At 33.4% G+C, this 22,721-nt stretch overlaps 1 protein-coding gene across 2 annotated transcripts in view; it reads right to left on the bottom strand.

Moving 5' to 3' along the window:
- LOC140434772 (PDF receptor-like) overlaps positions 1 to 22,721 on the bottom strand; it is a 1,054,707-nt gene that overhangs the window by 174,790 nt on the left and 857,196 nt on the right. For both annotated transcript variants that reach the window (XM_072523274.1, XM_072523273.1), the window contains exon 9: positions 5,620 to 5,689. In XM_072523274.1, coding sequence (XP_072379375.1) covers positions 5,620 to 5,689 — 70 coding nt within the window. The remainder of the gene's footprint in view (positions 1 to 5,619; positions 5,690 to 22,721) is intronic.

Genomic DNA, 22,721 nt, shown 5'->3' on the forward strand with positions numbered 1-22,721 from the left:
AAAAATTTACTATTTAAATAATGATGGGCAAAAAATCCGGGTATGTAAAAGCTTTTTTCTTAAAACGTTACGAATTTCAATGGATATTATTGATACTGCGTATAAAGGCAGGGGAGAGGGAAAATTATTATTGGACAAGACAATGGAGAAGACCTCACACAAAAATATAGACTAAGAAAATATAGAGAGAGTGGAAAACCATATAAAAAAGTTTCCCACCATGGAATCTCATTATTGCAGGAAAAAAACTAAATCTCAACTTAGCATTGCGAAAATGTATTATTTATATAAACAAGAATGTCCAAATAAAAATTTAAAAGATGTATGCGAAATTACTTTTAGCAGGATTTTTGTACCGATTACAACTTGTCTTTCTATAAGCTAAATAAGATCAATGCCAGCTTTGCACTAAAAATAATTCCTTAAAAGTGGGCCTAGGGAGGCGGCTGTTAAAAAATGACTATGTACAATACATTATACAAGATGAAGACTGTATAAATACAAAAGCAGCTGATGAGAAATGTTAGCCGCATAAGGCATTATGTGTTGTACCTTTGATTTGCAACCAGTTTTACAAGAGAATGTAATAAACGTATAATCGTCAAGGAATTACTAGCAATTTATTGGGGAATTAACCATTTTAAATGTTATTTATATAGAGCATAAACATTTTTAGTAAAAACGGATCATAAACCACTAATACAGCTATACTACCCCTAATATCTGAGCTCAATCAAGAAGAAAAATGTAAGAAACAAGACATAAGGATACAGAAAGTGAACCTAAATTACAGCCGGAAGTCCACAAGCAACCAGTAAGTATAGACAAGTACTAAATAATTTAGAGGCAAATAGACTACCAATTTTGTCTTTTGGAGTAGACCGAATCTCACCAAGACTGAGCATTCGGATCAAAAACAAAATCAAGTGCAGCTAGAGCATGGCCACAGGATTCAATCACTTTGATTTAAGTCAAATGTAGGCATAGCTTAATTGCCTGGCGGTAGAGAATGCAGTACTTAATGTAAAGATATGCGTAAATGATATTATTTTTAAATTGTGCACAATTAATGAATTTATAGAAGAAGTAAACAAATTATTGAAAAATATAGAAATATACATATGCAAAGTACCACAAACAGTAGAGGATGACAAAAAAAAAGTAGGATAATAAAGGAATATTATAACCACCCGATGTTTGGGGGTTATGTAGAAAATAATAGGTTAATAAAGAAACTAAAGGCAAGATTCAAATGGACAAACAAGGAAAAAGACGTAAGAAAATGCATCAAACAATATCATATATGTCAAATTAAAAACCGTAAAGATTACAGGTTGAGGAATTCGTGATATCGGACACTTCTTCAAAACCATGGGACATAGTGTACATAGACACGATAGGTTTATTTCCTAGCAGTAATGAAGGCAATAGATACTGTATAACAATGCTCTGTGAATTAACAAAATACGCAGTGAGTATACCAGTGTGTAACAAAGAACCGAGACAATAGCTCGCGGAATTTTCGATAATTTTATACCAACATGTGGACTCATAAAACAAATGAGAACAGACCAAGGCACATAGTACAAAAATGAAGTAATGCACGAACTAACAAAAATGCTAAAGACAGAGCACAACTTCTCAACGGCGTACCACCCACAATCGATGGGAAGTTGTGAGAAACTACATAGAACATTAAACGAGTACGTGAGATCATTCATAGATGAAGACAGAGAAACTTGTAATCTGTGATACAGCATGTTCTTATACTGCTAAACATGGATATATACCGTTCGAATTGCTGTATGACAGGAAAATAAACTTACCTGAAGACCTTACACGAGACGTTCAATCATGTTACAACATAGATGCCTACTACAATGAGTTACGCTATAAACTACAATTCGCAAACGAGAGAGCTGAAACCTTCTTATTAAAGTACAAAAAGGAACGACAGAAAAGAAAAAAGTCAAAAACGATGCCAAAACACTTCGAAATAGGAGACCTAATCCTGATCAATCAATCCTAAAGAGAAGAGAATTTTAAGTTTGATAGTCTTTATGCAGATCCTTTCATAATAACAGAGGTAAATAATGTTAACTGTAAAATTAAGATAAATAACGGTAAGATCAAGGAGATGTATAAAACTGGGCTATACGCTTACAGTCCAGAAACACAGTGAATTAGTGATATGTGAAAACGGGAATAATTATATTGATATTGAACATTCTTTTGATACTAAATATAAGGAAATATGTACTAAAAATTTGTATATAATTCTATAAATATGTATATGTAAATAGTAAATGTAAATAATGTATGTATGTTCAGTAATCAGTTGATGATGACACGAAAAATTTTCTTCTTTCGGCATAGAAGAGTAAAAACAGTTTATGAATTGTTTGAAAACGAACAACACTCAGAAAATTTTTCTTCTGGGGGCTAGGGATGTAATGGGATTTAATTAAGCATCCAGAAATTAGATTTAAGTAACCCAATTTAGTTTAAAATTTAAAATCCTTTCAATATTATTATTGATTGCCATTATTACTAAATGCCATTGTTTGTTTATAATATTGAAAATATCGGTGTAACTAGAACACGCGCTGACCTACTGAAATTTGCAGTGTAATCAAAAGTTTATTTATTAATAAGTACAAATTATATTAGTAAAATATTATTATATAAACAGACACATCTGAGTTAAATAGCTGCAAAATAACGGGAGTAAATCATTATAATTAAGAATTAAGAGTGAACAGTCTCTCATCCGTCAACTGGGTACTCTCTCTATTATTGTACTTAGAGAACGAATAAAGTAATTATGAGTATGCAGTGAGTTCGAGTTAATCAACCCCATTCAGGGGGTAAACTACCCCTAGAGTTCTACTATATGGAACTCTTGATGGAAGCAACCCCATAAACATAATTACAATATACAAGAATATTATACTAATTAATTTGCAATTAATTAATTATAATATAATAGTAACATAAGTATATTATTGGTATCAGTAGATAATATACATATAGATAGATAATAGTAAATACTATTATTCTAATCCTTGTGGATCTAAAGCAATACTTTTTAATTATAAAGTGACACTGTAGTCAGTTCGTTCCTGCGAATGTAGTTTTTATTTATCATCATCATCCAGCTTCAAGAGTCCACTGCTGAACATAGGCCTCTTCCTCATGTTTCCAACCCCGTCTATCTTGCGCCGCTCTCATCCAGTTTTAATTGAGTCTTCTTAAATCGTCAGTCCATCTTGTAGGTGGTCGACCTACGCTTCTCTTGTCTTCCCTTGGCCTCCATTCCAATAACCTCGTTTTTATTTATAATAAATTTTATCTTTTTAGAATTAATGTCCAAAATAGGTGCTTTTAATGAAAAATTCACTAAACTTTTCTTTTGTCGTGAATTAAAAAAAAAACAAGAGAAAAAATCAAACGCATACTCCAGCATAAAGAACCAGACAAAGACATTCAAAAGAAAATAAAAATAATTGCAAGAATTACGATAATCAATGAAGTCACTTATAAAATTTACTATTAAAAGCTTCAAATCAAAAGTAAAAACTAAAGATAGACTAAGTGAGAATTAATAAGAAAATGTAAAATAAACGAATAGGCTGCATTATAAAAGTAGGTTTACACGTATCCAGTAACTGGCACCAGTCGCACTGGCACGACAGCGCTTGCCTAGTAATGGCATTATGCGGCATAGTAGTGACAACAATTTTTTACGCCAGTCCAGCGCTGTCTCGACTAGAAAGCTGGTCTATTTTTCATGAGAGTGGCCTTCATCCGCGTCCCCTTTAACGTCGCGCCATCAGTTGTAGACACGTGTAAACTCATCATTCCAGTTGCTGGCGTAAGTTTTTGCAAAAGTAACACGACACTGACAATAAAAAAAAATGACTGACTTCACCAAGTAGGAACTGGCGTGCTAGTGAGACCGGTGCCAGCTACTGAATACGTGTTAAGATGCCCATCCAGCGCTATCCTAATCAAACATTTCCATGAAAATAAGACTGGTGGCAGTTACTAAAAGTAAAGTAATGTTTCTGTAACCTTCTAGCTAAGGTCTAGCTAACATGATTTAACGACTACTTTCGTAGCCGGGACTGACGGCTTTACGTGAGCTCCGAAGTACGGTGGCAGCTCAGTTAAATTAGAAATTGAAAATTTTGCCGGTGCCGGGATACAAACCCGGGCTCTCCAGCTTGGTAAACCAGTGACATAGCCAGTGAGCTACGGTTGCCACTTACGGAGTGTAATTTTTATCGCCAAGACGGATTTGCTTAAAAATTTAGACTTAGGTTCCTCTTACCGTTAACTTCACTTTTGTACGTGAGCCCAGAGTTGCTTTTACTTGGGGGGTGAAAGTCACCCCTTCGCGGTGGTGAAAAATATACGTTTAAAATAATATTGAAAATGAATAAATTAACTAATTCTACGCAATTTTAATTTTGTAGAGTTATTTCACTACTTCAATACTTTTTGAGTTATTTGCGAGTGAACACGTTCATTTTTCAAAATAAAAATCCACGTTTTCAGACACTTTTTTACAATTAACTCAAAAAGTATGTATTTATCGAAAAAAAAAATACTAAAGCATTGTTAGTTAAACATGATGTGCTATTAAAGTACAGACATACTTTTACAAATTCTTATAAACCAATAAGGGTTGTTTTTTAAGTTGAAATACAATAAAGTCGTAAAATTTTGATCTAAAAAATAATTTATAGTTTTCATGAAAAAAAAACATAATATTCCAAATATTCGTTCTGAATTAAGGGTGGTTATTATAAGGGTAGAAATTATGTGGTAAGAATTTAAAACAGTAAAGAAATCTACAATGATTATGATCTTTTCTAATTGGGGTCGTTTTCCATCATAAAAAATAATAAGCAACTAACGGCACAGGTCCAATTTTTAAATGGAGGGTAAGTGTACCCTAAATCCAAATTTCAAATTAATGACATTGTCACTGTTTTAATTATAATTAATCTGGAACTATGTGATATTAATTCAGTTCATTAAAAAAAGGTTTGAATCAATTATTATCCGCTTTAATTTACAATTATACGATTGATTCTAATTGGGGTAGTTTTCACCACTAAAAAAATAAAAACAACCAACGGGAAATAGTCTAAAAGTGACTGAAAGGTAAGTAGAACATAAATTTAAATTTTCATGGAATTCGATAATGACACGGAAAATTTCATGAAATCGCCATATTCCACTTTCATTTACTGGCCTATATAACGTTAACAGAAGTATATTGTTGACGCAGCTTGGTACAGCTAAAACGAACAAAAATTACTTAAATAAGTTACTTGAAGTATGTTAACTAAGTTGGTATTTAAAAATATGTAGAAGGCCATAAAAAAAGAATTCCAATAGCCAACCGATCGATAACACAAATCAGATTCTGATTTAAATCAGAAAACAAGTTTGAGTAAGGTTATAGTATCAATCTCCTTGAGATAACTTGGTTATGTAAAACTTAAAATCAGAGTAGTAAATTACAATAATTTAAATCGGTGCATCAATAAAAAATGTATATCTAGACATTTAATAGTTAAAAAATAAAATTAAATTGAATATACTTACTATAATAACAGCATATCGAGGTCCTTCAAGTATCCAATAATAACTTAAAAAGTAGTAATATAACCAGTCCCTAGAACAAAAACCATCAGAAGTTATTTAATATCAGTTGGAAGTTCCTCTAACTAAAATATCTAGGACGGAATTTTAAGCTTTAAGAGAACACTCAAACAATTGATTACGTCTAGAAGTTCAACGAATAATAAAATAACTAAAAACAAAAACTTTAGTTCCCAAAATCTTTTAAACCTTTGAACAAATATCTTATTTATAATTTTAATGAGTTTTGTAGAGGTATTTTATTGGTTGACAGCAACGGTTCAACTGTAAGAGGATGATATTGAAGTGGAAAATTATAATCCGCTTAATAGTTTTCCTGCAGTTATTTAATAAAAGGACCAAATCAGCTCAATTTTTGTACATATATCTAATTATATGGGACTAATCCTATGATATTTTATGTTTGTATACTCTTATGCATCTACTTATAAAATCGTAAATTTTTATTATTGGGTAAAAGAATGTATCCTGTGGATTTATATATGATGAAAAGTTAATTTGTAATTGACACAGTATCGTACATCTTAAGATTGTAATGAATTAAGATATATCCTAAATAAAAACTAAAATCTTTTTGATCTTATGATTTTGCATATAATTTTTATACTATAAAAATATATTTCTTTTAACTCTTTTCATTTAAGATAACATTATTCGAAAAAGAATAGAAATATTCACATACCTATCATAAATATATTCGACATAAAATAAGAAAAAACTTAAAATCAGGGCACAGTAGACAACAATAAATTAATTAACAAAAAATCCTAAAAGAAGAACTAAAGGGTATGGGGAAGCACCCAGATAATTTTGAATGTAGACATGAAAAAAATAGCGAGATAGCCGAGAGATGTAGCTTAAGAGAAAGACGAATTTCCCCGCCATACCGGTGGATAGATAAAATATAGTTTAGAATAAATTACAACGAATTAAGAAGAAATGTCACCGGCTACAGGAAAAAAATCCGACTAGTAAGAGAGGAGACCGAAAGACTAAAAGCCTTAAAGAAAGAACTAACCAGAAGAGTAAACAGCTAAAAAACAAGATAATGTACACAACTTTAAGAAAGCCTAGAAAATACTGTTCCCACAAACAGCGGAAAAAACTTCCAAATAATACCTGTAGAGGCACATACTAGCAACATACTAACAAATGTTTTTACAATAGAAGGGATATTAAAAGCAGGAAAGGCACTAAAGACGGGGCACCTGGACCTGACAGAATTGCGACGGATATAATAAAGACCATAATTGAGAATAAGGCTGAATGGATGAAAAATATAATGGTCAACCTTTTTAGAATATAGGAATTTCTCATGTTATGGAAAACGCCAAACTTTATCCTAATTATTATTCCTAAACCTAGAAAAGCAATAAAAGAACCGGGTACTTTCAGGTCAATATTATTGCTAAATACACTGGACAAGCTAACTAATTCTCATACTGTCAATCCCCAAAAAAGGAATAGAAAGTTACATGGTACGAAAGTCCGGACCTGGCAGAATCGCAACCAACACCTGCGGCTTACTCTGCAGTTTCCCCAGAAGTTGTCGTATTGTTTCGTTGTTATTTGCATTGTAAAAATTATTATTATTCTTGGTCTTGTTCAGTTTAGATGCATTAAAATTGTAGCTTAGAAATAAAAATATTTTTTAAAAACAAATTTCATTTTTTGAAATTTAAATTTATCGCAGTCAGTAGGATTTGTGCGAGTCGCGAAACTGTGAATTTCGTATCTATCGGAAAGCAGACTTTTTCGGGACTTTGGTGTTTCAACGCCTTAAGTGCAAATCCAAAGAACATTCCGTTTAGTGGAAAGCAGCCCCCATTGGAAAGCAGCCCTTCAGTGACAGCAGTCCTTCATTTGGATGGACGAATTCGGAGAAGTAGTTGGCAAAGACTATCGAGGTGAGTGCCAAGTTCCTTCTTGCCTTCCTTATTTATTTTTCATAAATTCGGAAGATAGCTTGTTAAGACATTGTTTATTAGACGATATTTTCATTTTATGATTGACGCTGATTCCTTGGTAGAATCTCTTAAGAATCTAAAGATTAACTTTAAAGGTAGGAAGAATAAAGATAATAAAAATATTAAAATGGCAACTAACCAAACTGTTCAAGCTAATCAAGCGACGGCAACGCCGACACCGACGTTCGAACGTCGTCCCATTAATTGGGAACTATTTAAGTCAAAAATTTCAAATATTAGACCTTATGATGGAGATACTAATACTTTAAATAAATTTATTTATCTTTGCGATAACTTAATTATTACATATAGAGCATATAATGACCAAGAAATAAATGATCACATTTTTGAATGTATTCAAGGAAAACTTATAGGAAAAGCTGAGCTTATGGTAGGAAATAGGGTAGAATTAAATAATTGGGCACTTTTAAAAGCCGCGCTTATACAATGTTTTTCTGATAAACGTAATTTACAATCCTTAACACAAGAACTTACTAGAACTAGGCCACAAAGAAATGAAAATTTAATAGAATTTGGAAATAGATTACAATTGTTAGTAAGTAATATAGTACAAAGAATTAGCAATGATACTAATCTTGATGTAAATCAAAAGGCTGTTTTCATACAATTTTGCGAAAATACAGCACTAAACACTTTTATTACGGGTTGTACCGGCACATTAAAAAATATTATGCATTTAAAAGCACCAGCTTCTTTAGAACACGCCATAGCTTATGTAAATGAATTTGAGAATTTCGAGAACTTTTATTCAAGTAATAATGACAATAAGTCGCACCAAAATAAAGGCAATTTCAGAAATCAGAATTTCCCTAATCCAAACAGGCAATTTTATAATCCCATGAATAATCAATATTTTCAAACAAATTCTTCTATTCCCCAAAATCCAAACTTTAATACAAATAATAATTATCCCCAAAATTTCCAATGGCTTTGCCAACCTATTAATGTACAGCCTCAACAGCTACCCCCTAAAAGACTCCCAACTAACTCAGAAGTCTTTGGACCTTCCCGAAATACGAATGTTTTCAGACCAAATCGAACTCCCCAACATCGCGCCCCAAAGCCGGAACCGATGAATATTTCCACAAATTCTAGATTCCCTTCAACGTTCAACAGAAGAACAAATAATTTTAATAGAAAATATTTTCAAAATAATGGGCAAAAGCCGAATATTATAGTTGAAGAATTATATAATAATGATTGCGATAGACAAGAATGCGGACAGACGCATAGCGACATCGACGCAGATATCCATTCCTGTGAGCAAGTAGATTTAGATTATTTTCCTCAGAGTTTTCAGGAAACCACCTCAGAAAACCAAATAACTTAATCGAATTAAATTTAACCTCTAATAACCCTTTACCTTACATCACTATTTCTAATCCCCCATTAAAATTATTAATTGATACTAGTACGAAATCAATCTTAAAACCCAGTATTGCTGAACAATTTTATTCAGATTGCATATATTCTTCAAACGTTTCAATTTCTACGTCTCTTGGCACGAAAGATCAAATACCAAGCAGCCATACCGGCGTTCCAAGAATTTAATCGAAACAACATACTGCACTACATATTATATGATTTTCATGAGTTTTATGATGGCTTGGTCGGGGTTAATGACCTATTATCCATGAAGTTTAACATTGATTTTAATAATAAATGTCTCGTTAGCAGAGACACAATAATCCCTATTAAATTTAGAAAACCATCAGGCATAAAGTTTAAAATATCTGTTGGCCCTTATGAGAAGATTAGAAAAGAAGTCCCTGTGACCGTACCGAACGGTGAAATATTAATTGATAAGATAATTTTAGGTGATATGTATGTACCAGAAATGCTAACTGTAGCAAATAATGGTTTAGCTTTATAAGCTTTATAAGCTTTATAAAACCCATAAACGCTTATCCATACGATTCTAACGTTTATCAATGTTATAAATTTGAATTTTCTAATAGACAAAATAATTATAAAATAGATAAAATGCAAATCCAAAATCTTATTAGAACGGATCATATGAACACGGAAGAAAAATCCGAAATTATTAAATTATGTTCGCGATATAAAGATATATTTTTGAAACCCGGTGACCCACTTACATTTACGTCAAAAGTAAAACATGTTATTAAAACAACCGACGAGGAACCTGTACATGTAAAGTCGTACAGATACCCTTATGTTCACAAGGAAGAAATTAAAAAGCAAATTTACAAAATGTTAGACGACGGAATTATTAGAGCCAGTAATAGTCCCATTAGCCCAGAAGCCAAATAGTAAGAAACTCGATTCTTCCAATCAACAAAAATTTCGCTGTGTTATAGATTATAGGAAACTTAATGATAAAACCATTAGTGATCGATATCCGATACCCAATATTACCGAAATATTGGACAGATTAGGACGAGCACAATATTTCACTACTCTTGACTTAGCTAGCGGTTTTCATCAAATCGAGATGAGCCCCTGCTCCATAGAAAAAACAGCATTTAGTGTTAATAATGGACACTACGAAATTTTAAGAATGCCTTTTGGCTTAAAAACGCACCATCCACCTTTCAAAGGGTAATGGATGAAATATTAAAGGATTTACAAAACAAAATCTGTATGGTATATATGGACGATATAATTATTTTTAGCACAAGCCTCCAAGAGCACATTCAAAACTTAAAATTAGTGTTTGCAAAATTAAAAGATACACAATTAAAAATACAAATTGATAAATGCGAATTCCTTAGAAAGGAAGTTGAATTTTTAGGGCATATAGTGACCCCAGACGGAGTTAAGCCCAATCCAAAAAAAATTAGAGCGATTAAAAATTTTCCTACCCCTCGTACGCAGAAAGAAATAAAGTCATTCTTAGGTTTGTTAGGATACTATAGAAAATTCATTAAAAACTTTGCAGCTATAACTAAACCTATGACCATGTGTTTAAAAAAGGATCAGAAAGTTATCCACAACAAAGAATTCTTAGACTGTTTTAATATTTGTAAAAATCTTTAGACTTCAGAACCTATTTTAGCTTATCCCGACTTTAACAAAAATTTTCAATTAATAACTGATGCTTCTAATTATGCAGTTGGCAGCGTTCTAATGCAAGATAACCATCCTATATGTTACGCCTCACGTACGTTAAATTCCGCCGAAATTAATTATTCAACCATAGAGAAAGAGTTACTAGCGATTGTATACGGTTGCAAATATTTTCGACCCTACCTCTTCGGTCGCAGATTCCAAAGTTTAACTGATCATAAACTCCTTCAGTGGTTATTTTCACTTAAAGAGCCAAACTCTCGCTTAGTACGGTGGAGACTTAAGCTCGAAGAATTTGATTATGATATCCAATATTTAAAAGGGAAAAATAATAAAGTAGCCGACGCGCTTTCTAGAATTAAAATAGATTCCGATTTAAATGCTCTCGAAACGGAATCGATGGACGTTAATTTAGGTGACATAAATGAAATAATAGATAAGGAACTACGCAACTTTGACGACTTACCGCAACTTTCAGAAGGAGACCTTGACTCCTTACTAAATGATGGATCAACTAGTAAAATAAATATTATTTCGGACATACAAGTTCGACCCACTCTTGAAAATCCCGAAAGAGATGACTTAGACTTAGAAACCTGTCATACCTCTTTAGAAAATCCCATTCTAGGTATACCCATAACCGAAAAAGCCCTAAATACTTATAAAAATCAAATTATATTAACAGGTGGAGAAATAAATAAAATAAAATGCAAAAATGAAAAAATATTTGATAATAATAGATTTTATGTTATTTTACCCCAAAGAAATATTGAAGAAAGTATTTTTAAATTTGTAAAAGAATATATAGATCCCAAAAAGATTTATGCGTTGTACTTTAAAGAAAATATTTTACCAGAAACATTTGTAGTAATAGTTCAGAATTATTTTAAAAATTCCGCTTTTAAATTTGTACATTCCACAAAATTTTTAACTGACATAATAGATACTCAGGAACAGAAAGAAAAATTAGAGTATTATCACATACACAAAAAAGGACATCGCGGCATAAATGAAGTAAAAATGTCCCTAGGATCACGTTACTATTGGCCAAAAATAGCAGAAGATATCGAACGATTTATAAATAATTGTGAAACTTGTCTTAAAAACAAATACGATAGAAATCCTCCAATTATAAAATTTAGTCTAACTCCCACTGCATCAAAACCCTTTGAGCATATTCATGTAGATGTCTTTAAAATTTCTAACCAATCATATTTAACGATTATAGATTTATTTTCGAGATATGCCCAAGCATATCCTTTACCTAGTGTCAATGGCACCTCCGTAGTGGAAAATTTACTTCTCTTCGTAAGCCACTACGGTTTACCTTATAAAATTACTGCCGACTGTGGAACAGAATTCAAAAATAATGACCTTAACGATTTTTGTAAACTTCACCATATAGAACTACATTTCACAACTTCTAAAAATAGTAATTCCAACTCCCCCGTAGAAAGGTTTCATTCAAGTTTACCCCATTTGAAATAATAAAAGGACACATTAATAGTCCAGATCCTTTCGACTTGGACAATAACCTTATTTGATCATACTATGTACAAAACCATAAAAAAGCAAGTAAACAGTTATACGAAATAATAAAAAGTAGAAACGAAGAAACAAAAGAAAAAATAATTAATAAATTAAATGAAAATCGAAATGACCCTCCAGATTTCTCTAACCAGGACGTTGCATACGTCAAAACAAAATTGCACGATAAAAAGGCACCAAAATTTAAAAAGACTGAAGTAGTCCAAGATTCAGGTCTTATCTTACAAACTAATAAAGGAAATTACCATAAAAATATAATCAGAAAACTCAGAGTAAAACAAAAAATATCTTTTCAGGAAAATGAAAATCCGGACAACGTGTTTGCTGATATTCTTGGCACTTCAACGGAGATGTGAAGGAGAAGATGTAAAAATTACTCCTATAACGAATCCTTTGTTACCTATACTATTAGGACCCTGTAAAATTATTTACACTAAGCATACCTTTATACACTATCTAGATTTAAGAGAAGTAACTAAACAGATAACTAGTTTAACTAACCATTTTTATAGTCTTAAGAATAGTCTAATAGTAAGTAATGCTTCTAACCCTATATCTTTTCATAGCTTAGCCGAACAAATGACAAAAAGAACCGAATTCTTAATAAAAATTCTCGAAAGAAAATTTGAAAATTTACATCCACATATTCGCTCTAAAAGAGGTTTAATAGATGGAATAGGCAAAATTAATAAATGGGCTTTTGGAACTTTAGATGCTGACAATGAAGAACGATACGATAAAGCAATTAATATTTTACAATTAAATTAGAAAAATGTAATTCATGAACATAACCTTCAGTCAAATTTGTACAAAAAGCTTGTTAATCATTATAATCAATCTTTATCAACCTTGTGGCAAAATCAACAAAAATTACAAGACAATATAGAAAAATTTAAATATTCATTAGAAACCAAAATAATCACTTTGGATAATTACATAACTTATCAAAGTATTCTTTACCAGATTAATCTTGATTGCCAAAATTGAATAACATTTATTGACAATATTGAAAATTCGATCGTTTTCTCTAAATTAAATACTCTTCATAATTCAATAATATCTACCCAAGAAATCTCAGAAATGATGTCATATTTATCACATATATACAAAGAAGAACAAATCGCAAAATTTAACAATGTGCTAACATACTATCTGTTTCTCAGTACCCAAGTAACCTTTTACGAATCCAAGCTTATATTCGCTATCCATGTTCCTATATTCTAATCAGAAAATTACGATTTTTTCCATGTTTACCCCGTAATACAAAATCATCAAACATATACTCCTTTATATCCCTACTTGGCAAAAGGAGAAAAATCACTATCGATAAAAGAAGAATGTCCGATCCTCGAAACCAGATACTACTGCCAACAGGACTACACCCAAATAGATACCTGCACCTATAAATTAATTGATGGACGTAACCCAGAGAAATGCTACGCCACTGAAGTAAATCTACAAGAACCCATTATCGAGCACGTCATGGAGAACCAGATCTTAATAATCCCATCCAGTACTGTCAAATTAATCTCAAAATGTGAGTCCAATTCGATTTTGGAAATAAAAGAACCTTCGTTAATAGAAATCCCGCCAAAATGTGAAACAGAAGTTGGAACCTTAAAATTTTCAAACAATCCACGAATCCAATCTGAAAAAATCATAATATTACCAAAACTAGAAAATTTCTTGACTGAAAAGGTAAATTATCAAGTAACCAATTTGAGCAAAATCGATATGGAAGGACTATACGAAATTAACAGAATTACCAGAAATCTTTCACCAGTAGAAGAAATTGGCTTTCCAACTACACCCATTATCAGCACCGGTTCAGTCATCTTATCTATATCAATACTAATCGTTATAATTTATATCATCACCAGATACCGGAAGTATTGCAAAAATAAGAGGGTTCCTGACGAAATTCCATTGGAAGAAAGATGTCCCCAAAATTTGGAATCCAAAAATACCTCCGTTATTTTTTCCTCTTAAGGACGGAGGAGTTACATGGTACGAAAGTCCGGACCTGGCAGAATCGAAACCAACACCTGCGGCTTACTCTGCAGTTTCCCCAGAAGTTGTCGTATTGTTTCGTTGTTATTTGCATTGTAAAAATTATTATTATTCTTGGTCTTGTTCAGTTTAGATGCATTAAAATTGTAGCTTAGAAATAAAAATATTTTTTAAAAACAAATTTCATTTTTTGAAATTTAAATTAAGAAAGAAAAGGCAGATCTGCCATAGAACTCTAAACAGGTTGGTAAGGGAGAAATGAGCATGCTGGCGGGAAATCATTAGACTATTAAAAAAATGGAAATATCCCCACATCTGCAGAACTTGGTAAGGAATTATTTCAAAGACAGCAGCATTCATATAACTAACTATAACACACTGAAGACATCTGCAGACATGCCACAGCGCTCGGTCCTAAGACTATACTAGACATAAACCTATGAGACGGAATACAGGTAATTACTTACGTAGGCCACTTGTTCATGCTAGTAAAGCACTTCGAAAATGGGCAAACAATCAATAGGGCAAACACAGCCCCTAAACTAGTTAGGATGTGACTAGAGGAGAGATTACGGACGCTAGTCACGCAGAAAACGTAGACAACAATCTACAAGGGCCTAAAAGCGAGAGAACATATCTCCTTCACTTTGGCAGGAGAAAGTATCCTACCGGCCAAGAAAGTTAAATATCTGGGCGTAGTACTGGACACCAAATACAGTTTCGGTAAACACGTAATATATGTTATGGAAAAAGTTGCAGCCCTAACAAAGATCATACCAAACGTAGAAGATCCAGGGACAGGTAGAAGGAGAATTCTTATGGAAGTGGTCCACTCTACATTGTATACGCAGTACCAGGTAACAGGTAATACAAAAACAGAAAAATTCTGGAGAAAGCTCAAAGAAGGGCCTGCTGAAGGTCGTCTGTGCATATAACAGGACTTTTGCCTTATAAGTGATAGCAACGGTGCCACCCGTTCACCTACTAGCGAGAGAAAGAGCAATCATGTACAGAATGAGTAAAAACGAAGAGAAGACGAGAAAGGGGTGATCAGCGCAAAATGGCAACAAAAGTGGGAAAAGGAACATAAGGCTAAATAGACAAAAACACTCATACCTGCCGTGAGAAACTGGGTCAGACCCGGTTATATGGAGACTAACTACTGCTGCATAAAGATCGTTACGGCGCACAGCTCTTTCCTCGGTTAACGAGGAAAAGTTAGGTTCGGTTAGGACTAACATAATGGAACTGGCGGGAAAAGAAAAAAAATTAATACAAATATATTCTGGCGGCAATAACTAGAATACAAAAATAGAGATAGATTTTTAACATCAGACATAAATGATAAAGGAAAAAATAGAAGAGTAGGAAGCCGCGCATGCATGTTGGGATGGTCTAAATAGGACTAGTCGCGCGTGTGTGGCTAAGGGTGGTTTTAGCTGGTAGACAGGATATCATGGCCTCACCCGAGTGCACGACTTCTAAGGGGGAAAATGCACTCAGCTGTATCCTTTTACTCTAAATCTAACACACATCTTTAAAAGATTTTACACTCTTACCAAAAAAAGAACTCAAGTTATTTATAAATTTGCCCCATAGGGCAATAACATATGGATGTGGTTAAATACTAATTTTATTCGTTATCATAGTATTTTAACTAAATACTATAACAATAAAATTTACACTTAATTAGATCCAACATTATGCGTTTCTTGAGCATTCGTATTTTATCTCTCTCTATCCAATGGCGCTACAGCCCATATCGGTCCTTGGCCTCCTCTAAACTATGCCTCCAACCTTGTCGGTCCCGCGCCGATCTTCTCCAGGTTCTCACGTCTAGCAAATTTTGCGCGTCCGCTGCCACTTCATCTTCCCATCTTTTACGTGGCCTTTCTTTTGATCTTTCTGTCTTCATTCCTTCTACACGAGCAGCCCAGCGAAGTCTCTGAAATTTAACGAATTCTGAGATCGGTGTCTCTTTGAACAGTTGGTAGGTGGAGTTCATATTTGTAGATGGATCTCCATATTGCGTTTTCGTTAATAGGTCCAAATATCTTTCTTCGGACTTTCCTTTGGAAGACTTCTAGTTTTCTTTTTGTCTCATTTGTCATTATTCATGTCTCGCATGCATTACATACTATTGGTCTGATAATAGTTTTGTAGACCCTGATTTTCGATCTCCAGTATGTGTTTTTGGAGCGGAACACATGATCGAGTGAAAAATAAGCTGTGTTTCCCTTTACTATTCTTCTTTGGATTTCAGGTTCTTCTGTCCCATCCGTGTTTAATGCAACTGCTAAATATATAAAACTTTTTCATAATTAAATAAGTAAGTAAGCTTCACATATTTGTATTTTATGACTCCTAACAAAAAGTTGTTACGAGCACATTAGGATGCCAGCAGGTTAGGATGCGTTGTTATATATTTCCGATATCTCTCAAATATTTTCAAAATCACTTCTATACTGAAAGCAAGTGTAATATCATGCTGTTCACATGGACAACCAAGACTTGCTGAACGTGACACTGCCAAGGAAAATATCTGAACGCCCACAATGGGAACACCTGATTTTTTCGGTTTGTTGCTCTGATTTAAAGCAACTTTTCAATATTAACTAACTAATATAATCCTCGAAGCAATAGTCAATATTCGTAGCAACCTTTTAAATATAAAAATTTGAATGTGTCTAAATAGGCTTATGTCAAAGCCAGTAAAGGACAAAAAGATAGCAATGGCCGCTTATCTAGAAATTTAAGAGGCATCTAATAATGTTACTACCAACTTTTTAATGAAGACAATTAGTAAAGACACACCTGCAATAATATGCAAATTGACAAGGACATCTCTGAGAAATAGAAGAGTGATATCCACTCTGGATAAAGCAACCATTAAAGTAAGAGCAGATGTAGGCTTTACATAAAAATAAGTTTTGTTACTTCTACTTTGGGCAACCTTGCTAGATGACCTTTTCAAAAATCTGTCCATAAAAGACTTTTACTATCTAAAATCTAGAGAAAGTTTGCCCAGCTGGTATGTAAAAGAATGCAAGCACTCCTAAATATAGTTGTTTACTAGTGTAAATAAGAGAGACTGATACTCATTCTCAAAAAACACAAATCGTCAACTTCAAAAACAAAACAAGTCCTGAAACAGCCGGTGCTGACAGGAACAGAGAATTAATTTGCCAAAGAAACTAAATACTTAGGGGTATATTTTGATCATAGGCTTACATGCTATATGCAGTATGAAAAATTATATACTGAAAATCACAGAGAAAACTACTACGTCTTGGGACGTATGTACAGAATGCTGTAAGATTTGGGGGCTCAATCCCTCATAACATAACCCTATGGTGATACACAAAGGTTATTAGACCAATGATAATCTACGAGTCTGTAGCGTAGTGGACAAAGGGGAAAGTGGAAGCGATAAGGTTATTACGTAACACACAAATGCTAGGATGCCTGTATATTACGGGGACCATACAAACAAATCCTACAACGGCGTTGGAAGTGCTGTTGAAAGTGTTGAATCTATCACCACTTTATATTTTTGTACGTAACGTAGACAGATCTGTGATGTACAGATTAATATATAGTCAGCAAGTCCTATAATTTTCAGTATTTTTATGCTATTTTGTTTTTTATTTGCTTTCATAAATCATTGATATATTATCGATTACTCATAATTTAATTGCTTTAAAATCTTGGTGTATCTATTGTTACACTTCTTGAAAATTAAGTTTATTCAACACCAACAATATTACAATACAATATAACTAACTTTATCCCAATTGCCGGCGTGATAGCTCCTCACTTGACGGCACCCACAGTAGCAAACAATGTTTCTGGAGAGGTTGCTTTTCTTTCTACGTGTAGCACTGATGAGCTGCTCACAAAATTTTGGAACATGGAAGAACTTTCTCAAAAACCTATTCTGTCGGAAGCTGAAGAGCTGGCCGAACAAATATTCCAAACTACAACAAAGATCCTTAAAAATGGACGCTTTGAAGTAGATATTTCATAAAAAAGTGCACAAGAATACCAATTACTGGGTGATTCATTTTCCATAGCCAAACGGCGTTTTCTCTCGCTCGAAAATAAATTCCAAAAAGATAAAAAATTATTTTTCGAGTACAAAAACTTCATTGACACATATATTTCTTCAGGGCATGCTGAATATGTACCGCTTTCGTTCGTGAATGAAAATTCGGACAAAAAATATTTTATTCCACATTTGTGTGTCATCAACGAACAAAATAAATGTACAACTTTGCGTGTCGTCATGGATGCTAGTTGTAAAAGCTCTACAGGAAAAAGTCTGAACGATATTTCATTAAAAGGGTATCGGGTGCAACCTGATCTATTCGAAATTCTGGTTCATTTCAGGCAATACAAATTCATATTTTCCTGTGATATTCAAAAAATGTTTCGACAGACGTGGATCAACAAAGATCAACACTTTCTACAAAATATTCTGTGGAGGGACGATACCCACGATTCTATAAAATGTATTCAACTTAATACTGTTACATACGGGACGAACAACGCCCCATTTCTTGCGACGAGAGTCTTGCAAGAGATTTCAAATAAAAATAAAATTCAATTCCCATTTTCCTCACATTTTCTCGAAACCCAATTCTACGTAGATGATGGTTTATGTGGGTCAAATAATATTAAAGAATTGCTCGAAATACTTCAGCAATTAAATTCTGTTCTAAACCGCCATGGTTTTACATTACATAAATTTCATTCAAATTCATCCATATTCCTACAAAAAATCAATCCAAAACATTCAAAAAATACTACTCAGGAATATGTCCCAAATTTCGATCCTACTTCCAGCAAAGTTCTAGGCCTAAAATGGGACCCTTCAGAAGACCAAATAACAATATTCATCCCCGAAAATAATTTCTGTCCCCCAGTAACAAAAAGAAAAATCCTGTCTGCATTAGCACAATGTTTCGACCCTCTGGGACTCATCAATCCATTCATTGTTAAAGGCAAAATGCTTATGCAGAAACTGTATCTGCAAAAAATTCACTGGGACACAGAAATTTCGGACAAAAATATTCTAAACGATTGGAACAAGTTTCTACAGGACTTGTCACAATTAAAAAATTTAAAAATTCCTCGTTTCTACTTTTCTGAAAAAGTAATTCTAAAGGTAGAGCTTCATGGATTTTCAGCAGCTTGGCAGCTTATGGCGCATGCGTATACCTGAGAACTTTCTATGCCGATGAGACCATATCCTGTGCATTAGTTTCTTTCAAATCAAGGATAACTCCGTTAAAGACGGTAACACTTCCTAGGCTTGAGCTGTGCGCAATGGTTCTTCTTTCAAAACTTGTTTCAAAAATAATTTCTATCTTTGAAAATCAACCTGTAAAATTTTATTCAGTTACCCTCTGGTCAGACTCCCAGGTAGCCCTGTCATGGTGTAAAAGTCACCCAAGTCGGTGGTCGGTTTTCGTGGCTCACCGGGTAGCACTTGTCCAAGAGTTGACTAAAAACTTTACATGGCTTCACATAAAGTCTGCACAAAATGCCGCAGACCTTCTTTCTCGAGAAATGTGTGGTTCTGAAATTCTCAATAGCGATTTCTGGTGGCAAGGCCCTAAATGCTTACGAGATAAAAATTTCAATGTTTCCAATCAAGCAAATGACAAAGTTCTCGAAAACCTGCCCGAGGAACGAAAAATAAGCCTCGTGGCAAATTCTAACGTAGAAAACTTCTGGATGAGAATTTTTTCACGTTTCTCATATATTTCACGCTTAAAACGTACAGTAGCGTACGTATTTCGGTTTATTTCTAATTGTAAAAAACAAAAAATTTCTGAACCCCTTTCTGTGGCGGAGTTAAATTATGCTATGGATTTCATCATCAAACAAATTCAGGGTGATGCATTCTCAAAAGAAATTGCGGAAATTGCTTCTAGCTGAAAACTGGATGCGATAGATTAGATCATTTATTTTCTGCAGGACGGTATACGAGCTTTCCGTTTCGTTGAAGTTTTGGCCAAAGTCCTTTCTTACGTGTGGGATTGTATAACCATACTGGGTCACCTCTTGCGAAAGTTGTACCAGTAGCATGTATGTTGAACCTGGCCTTGGCTTTATCACTTTGAAGCTTCAAACTTTTACGAGCAAATTCGTAGACTTCTTCTTTTCATTAATTCGTGCCATAATTCTGATTCAAAATTTCGTCCTTGATCAGAATGTAACTCTAAAGGAACTCCATGTCTTGATACGACGTGTGTTATAAATGCTTCTGCTACTGTAGTCGCTTCTTGATTAGGAAGGGGTACAATTTCAGGCCATTTTGAAAAATAATCCATTGGTACCATTAAGTACTTGTTCCCTCTCTCTGTCATCGGAAGTGGACCAAGAATATCCACTGCAAATCGTTCAAAAGGCTTTCCGGAAAGATATTGTGCCATTTTACCACGACTTCTTGTTCTAGAGCCTTTTTTACCAATACATAAATCGCATTTCCTACACCAATCTTCTACATCTCGGCGACAATTGATCCAGTAAAATCTGTTTCGAACTCTAGCCAGTGTTCTTTTGACTCCAAAATGTCCTCCAGAAAGGCTGCTATGAAGTTCTTGCAACACGCTTTTAATGTGTGATTTCGGCAGTACCACTTGTTGAACTATACGTACTCCATCGGGACTTTTCCACTTCCGATATAATAGACCACTGGAAAGATACAGAGATTCCCATTGAGCCCAGTACGCTTTTATACTTCCACTGTATTTGGTTATTTCCTGCCAAATAGGTCTTACTTCATTTTTAAGCCATTATTGTATGACTTTTAAGTCATTATCTTTCTTTTGACTCTTTTTAAGGTTTTCCAGGGAAGTCTGATCATTATCTTCTTTTTGTATAACTGTGGTTACCTGGAGACTTACTTCTTCGGTTATGTTTTCTTTATCTTTAAGTCTTTTACAGTACTGGCATTGTCGTTACAAACAGGGTCGCCTAGAAAGAATATCGGCATTGTTATGGAGACGCCCTTTTCTATGTACTACGTCGAAGTTATACTGTTGGAGTCTCTCTATCCCACCGCTGTCACCAATGTTACACTTCTTGAAAATTAAGTTTATTCAACACCAACAATATTACAATACAATATAACTAACTGACAACTATATAATTATATATTTTCTGACGTTTCAAACTTCACTATGTTTTTCGTCAATGGACTTTTCCTATGTGGGATAAATATTTCGTAACACTATTGTTATAATTTTATTGGGATATCTATGTTTCTAAGATCTCCCATTTCTACTTTTGTGAGCTACCTTATAATTCATTGGTATTAATATTTTTAATAAAATATTGTGAGTATTTTATTTAATGATAATATGAACGGAATTGTTGCAATCCGCCAGTAACCAAATTATTTAAACGAACGCGAATAAAGGAACGTTAATAATTCATTCTTATACGGATTTCACTCACTACATTACTATTTGCACTTAAACCATACGTTCTTGAGCGTATAATGATACATTAATTTAGAGTAAATGTCGACTTTAGAACTTTAGATTAATGCGGTCTATATTCAAAGTGACATGAAAAGAGGAAACAATAGATCATATTCTAGCGAGATATTACTGATTTTTTTAACAAAGGCCTTTAATGTATAGAGGCTTTTCGCATTGTATATAAGGATTATACAGGCTGATATTTTGAACCTTGTCTATGTCCAGCTCGAAACTGATAATGAATATATTTTTATTGTAGTAGTTTTTTAATCGCTAGACATATTTTATGACACAATAGAGAAACTCTAGGTATCGATAATAAATAAATATTTTAAATAAAAAATTAAAAATGAGTTATTTTTATAACGGAGTTATGCCATTAAAATAGTTATATCTATAAAATAATAAATAAAATATAATTATCAACCTTTTTAGTAATACTTTTAATGTTATTTAAATTAGATGTAAATTTAAAGTTATAAAATTATGAAACGTGAAACGGGTTTTATGAAAGCTACTATTTTAGTTGCTATTTTAATGGAAATAAGCCACTATTTAAAATTAAAATAAGTTTATTGACTTCCACACAGAAGAAAATGTCGGTGAAATGCAATTCGGATTCCGCAATTCTATGGGTACACGTGAAGCACTTTTCACCTTACAAGTCCTACTTCAGAGATGCCGCGATGTCAGTTGTGATGTCTATATTTGTTTTATTGACTACGCCAAGGCATTTGACCGTTGTCAGCACCAGAAGATGGTCACCGCACTACAAAGAGTTGGATTGGATGAGAAGGACATTCGGATCATCATGAATTTATACTGGAACCAGCGTGCTCAAGTCAAGGTCGAAGACCAGCTGACCGACCAAGTGAAGATCATGCGAGGAGTAAGACAAGGATGTGTGCTATCGCCGACTCTTTTCAATATATACTCTGAGGAGATTTTTAATGAAGCCCTCACAAACCTAGACATG

This window comes from Diabrotica undecimpunctata, chromosome 2 (genome assembly GCF_040954645.1).
Source record: "Diabrotica undecimpunctata isolate CICGRU chromosome 2, icDiaUnde3, whole genome shotgun sequence".
In the NCBI taxonomy this organism is placed as follows: Eukaryota; Metazoa; Arthropoda; class Insecta; order Coleoptera; family Chrysomelidae; genus Diabrotica; species Diabrotica undecimpunctata.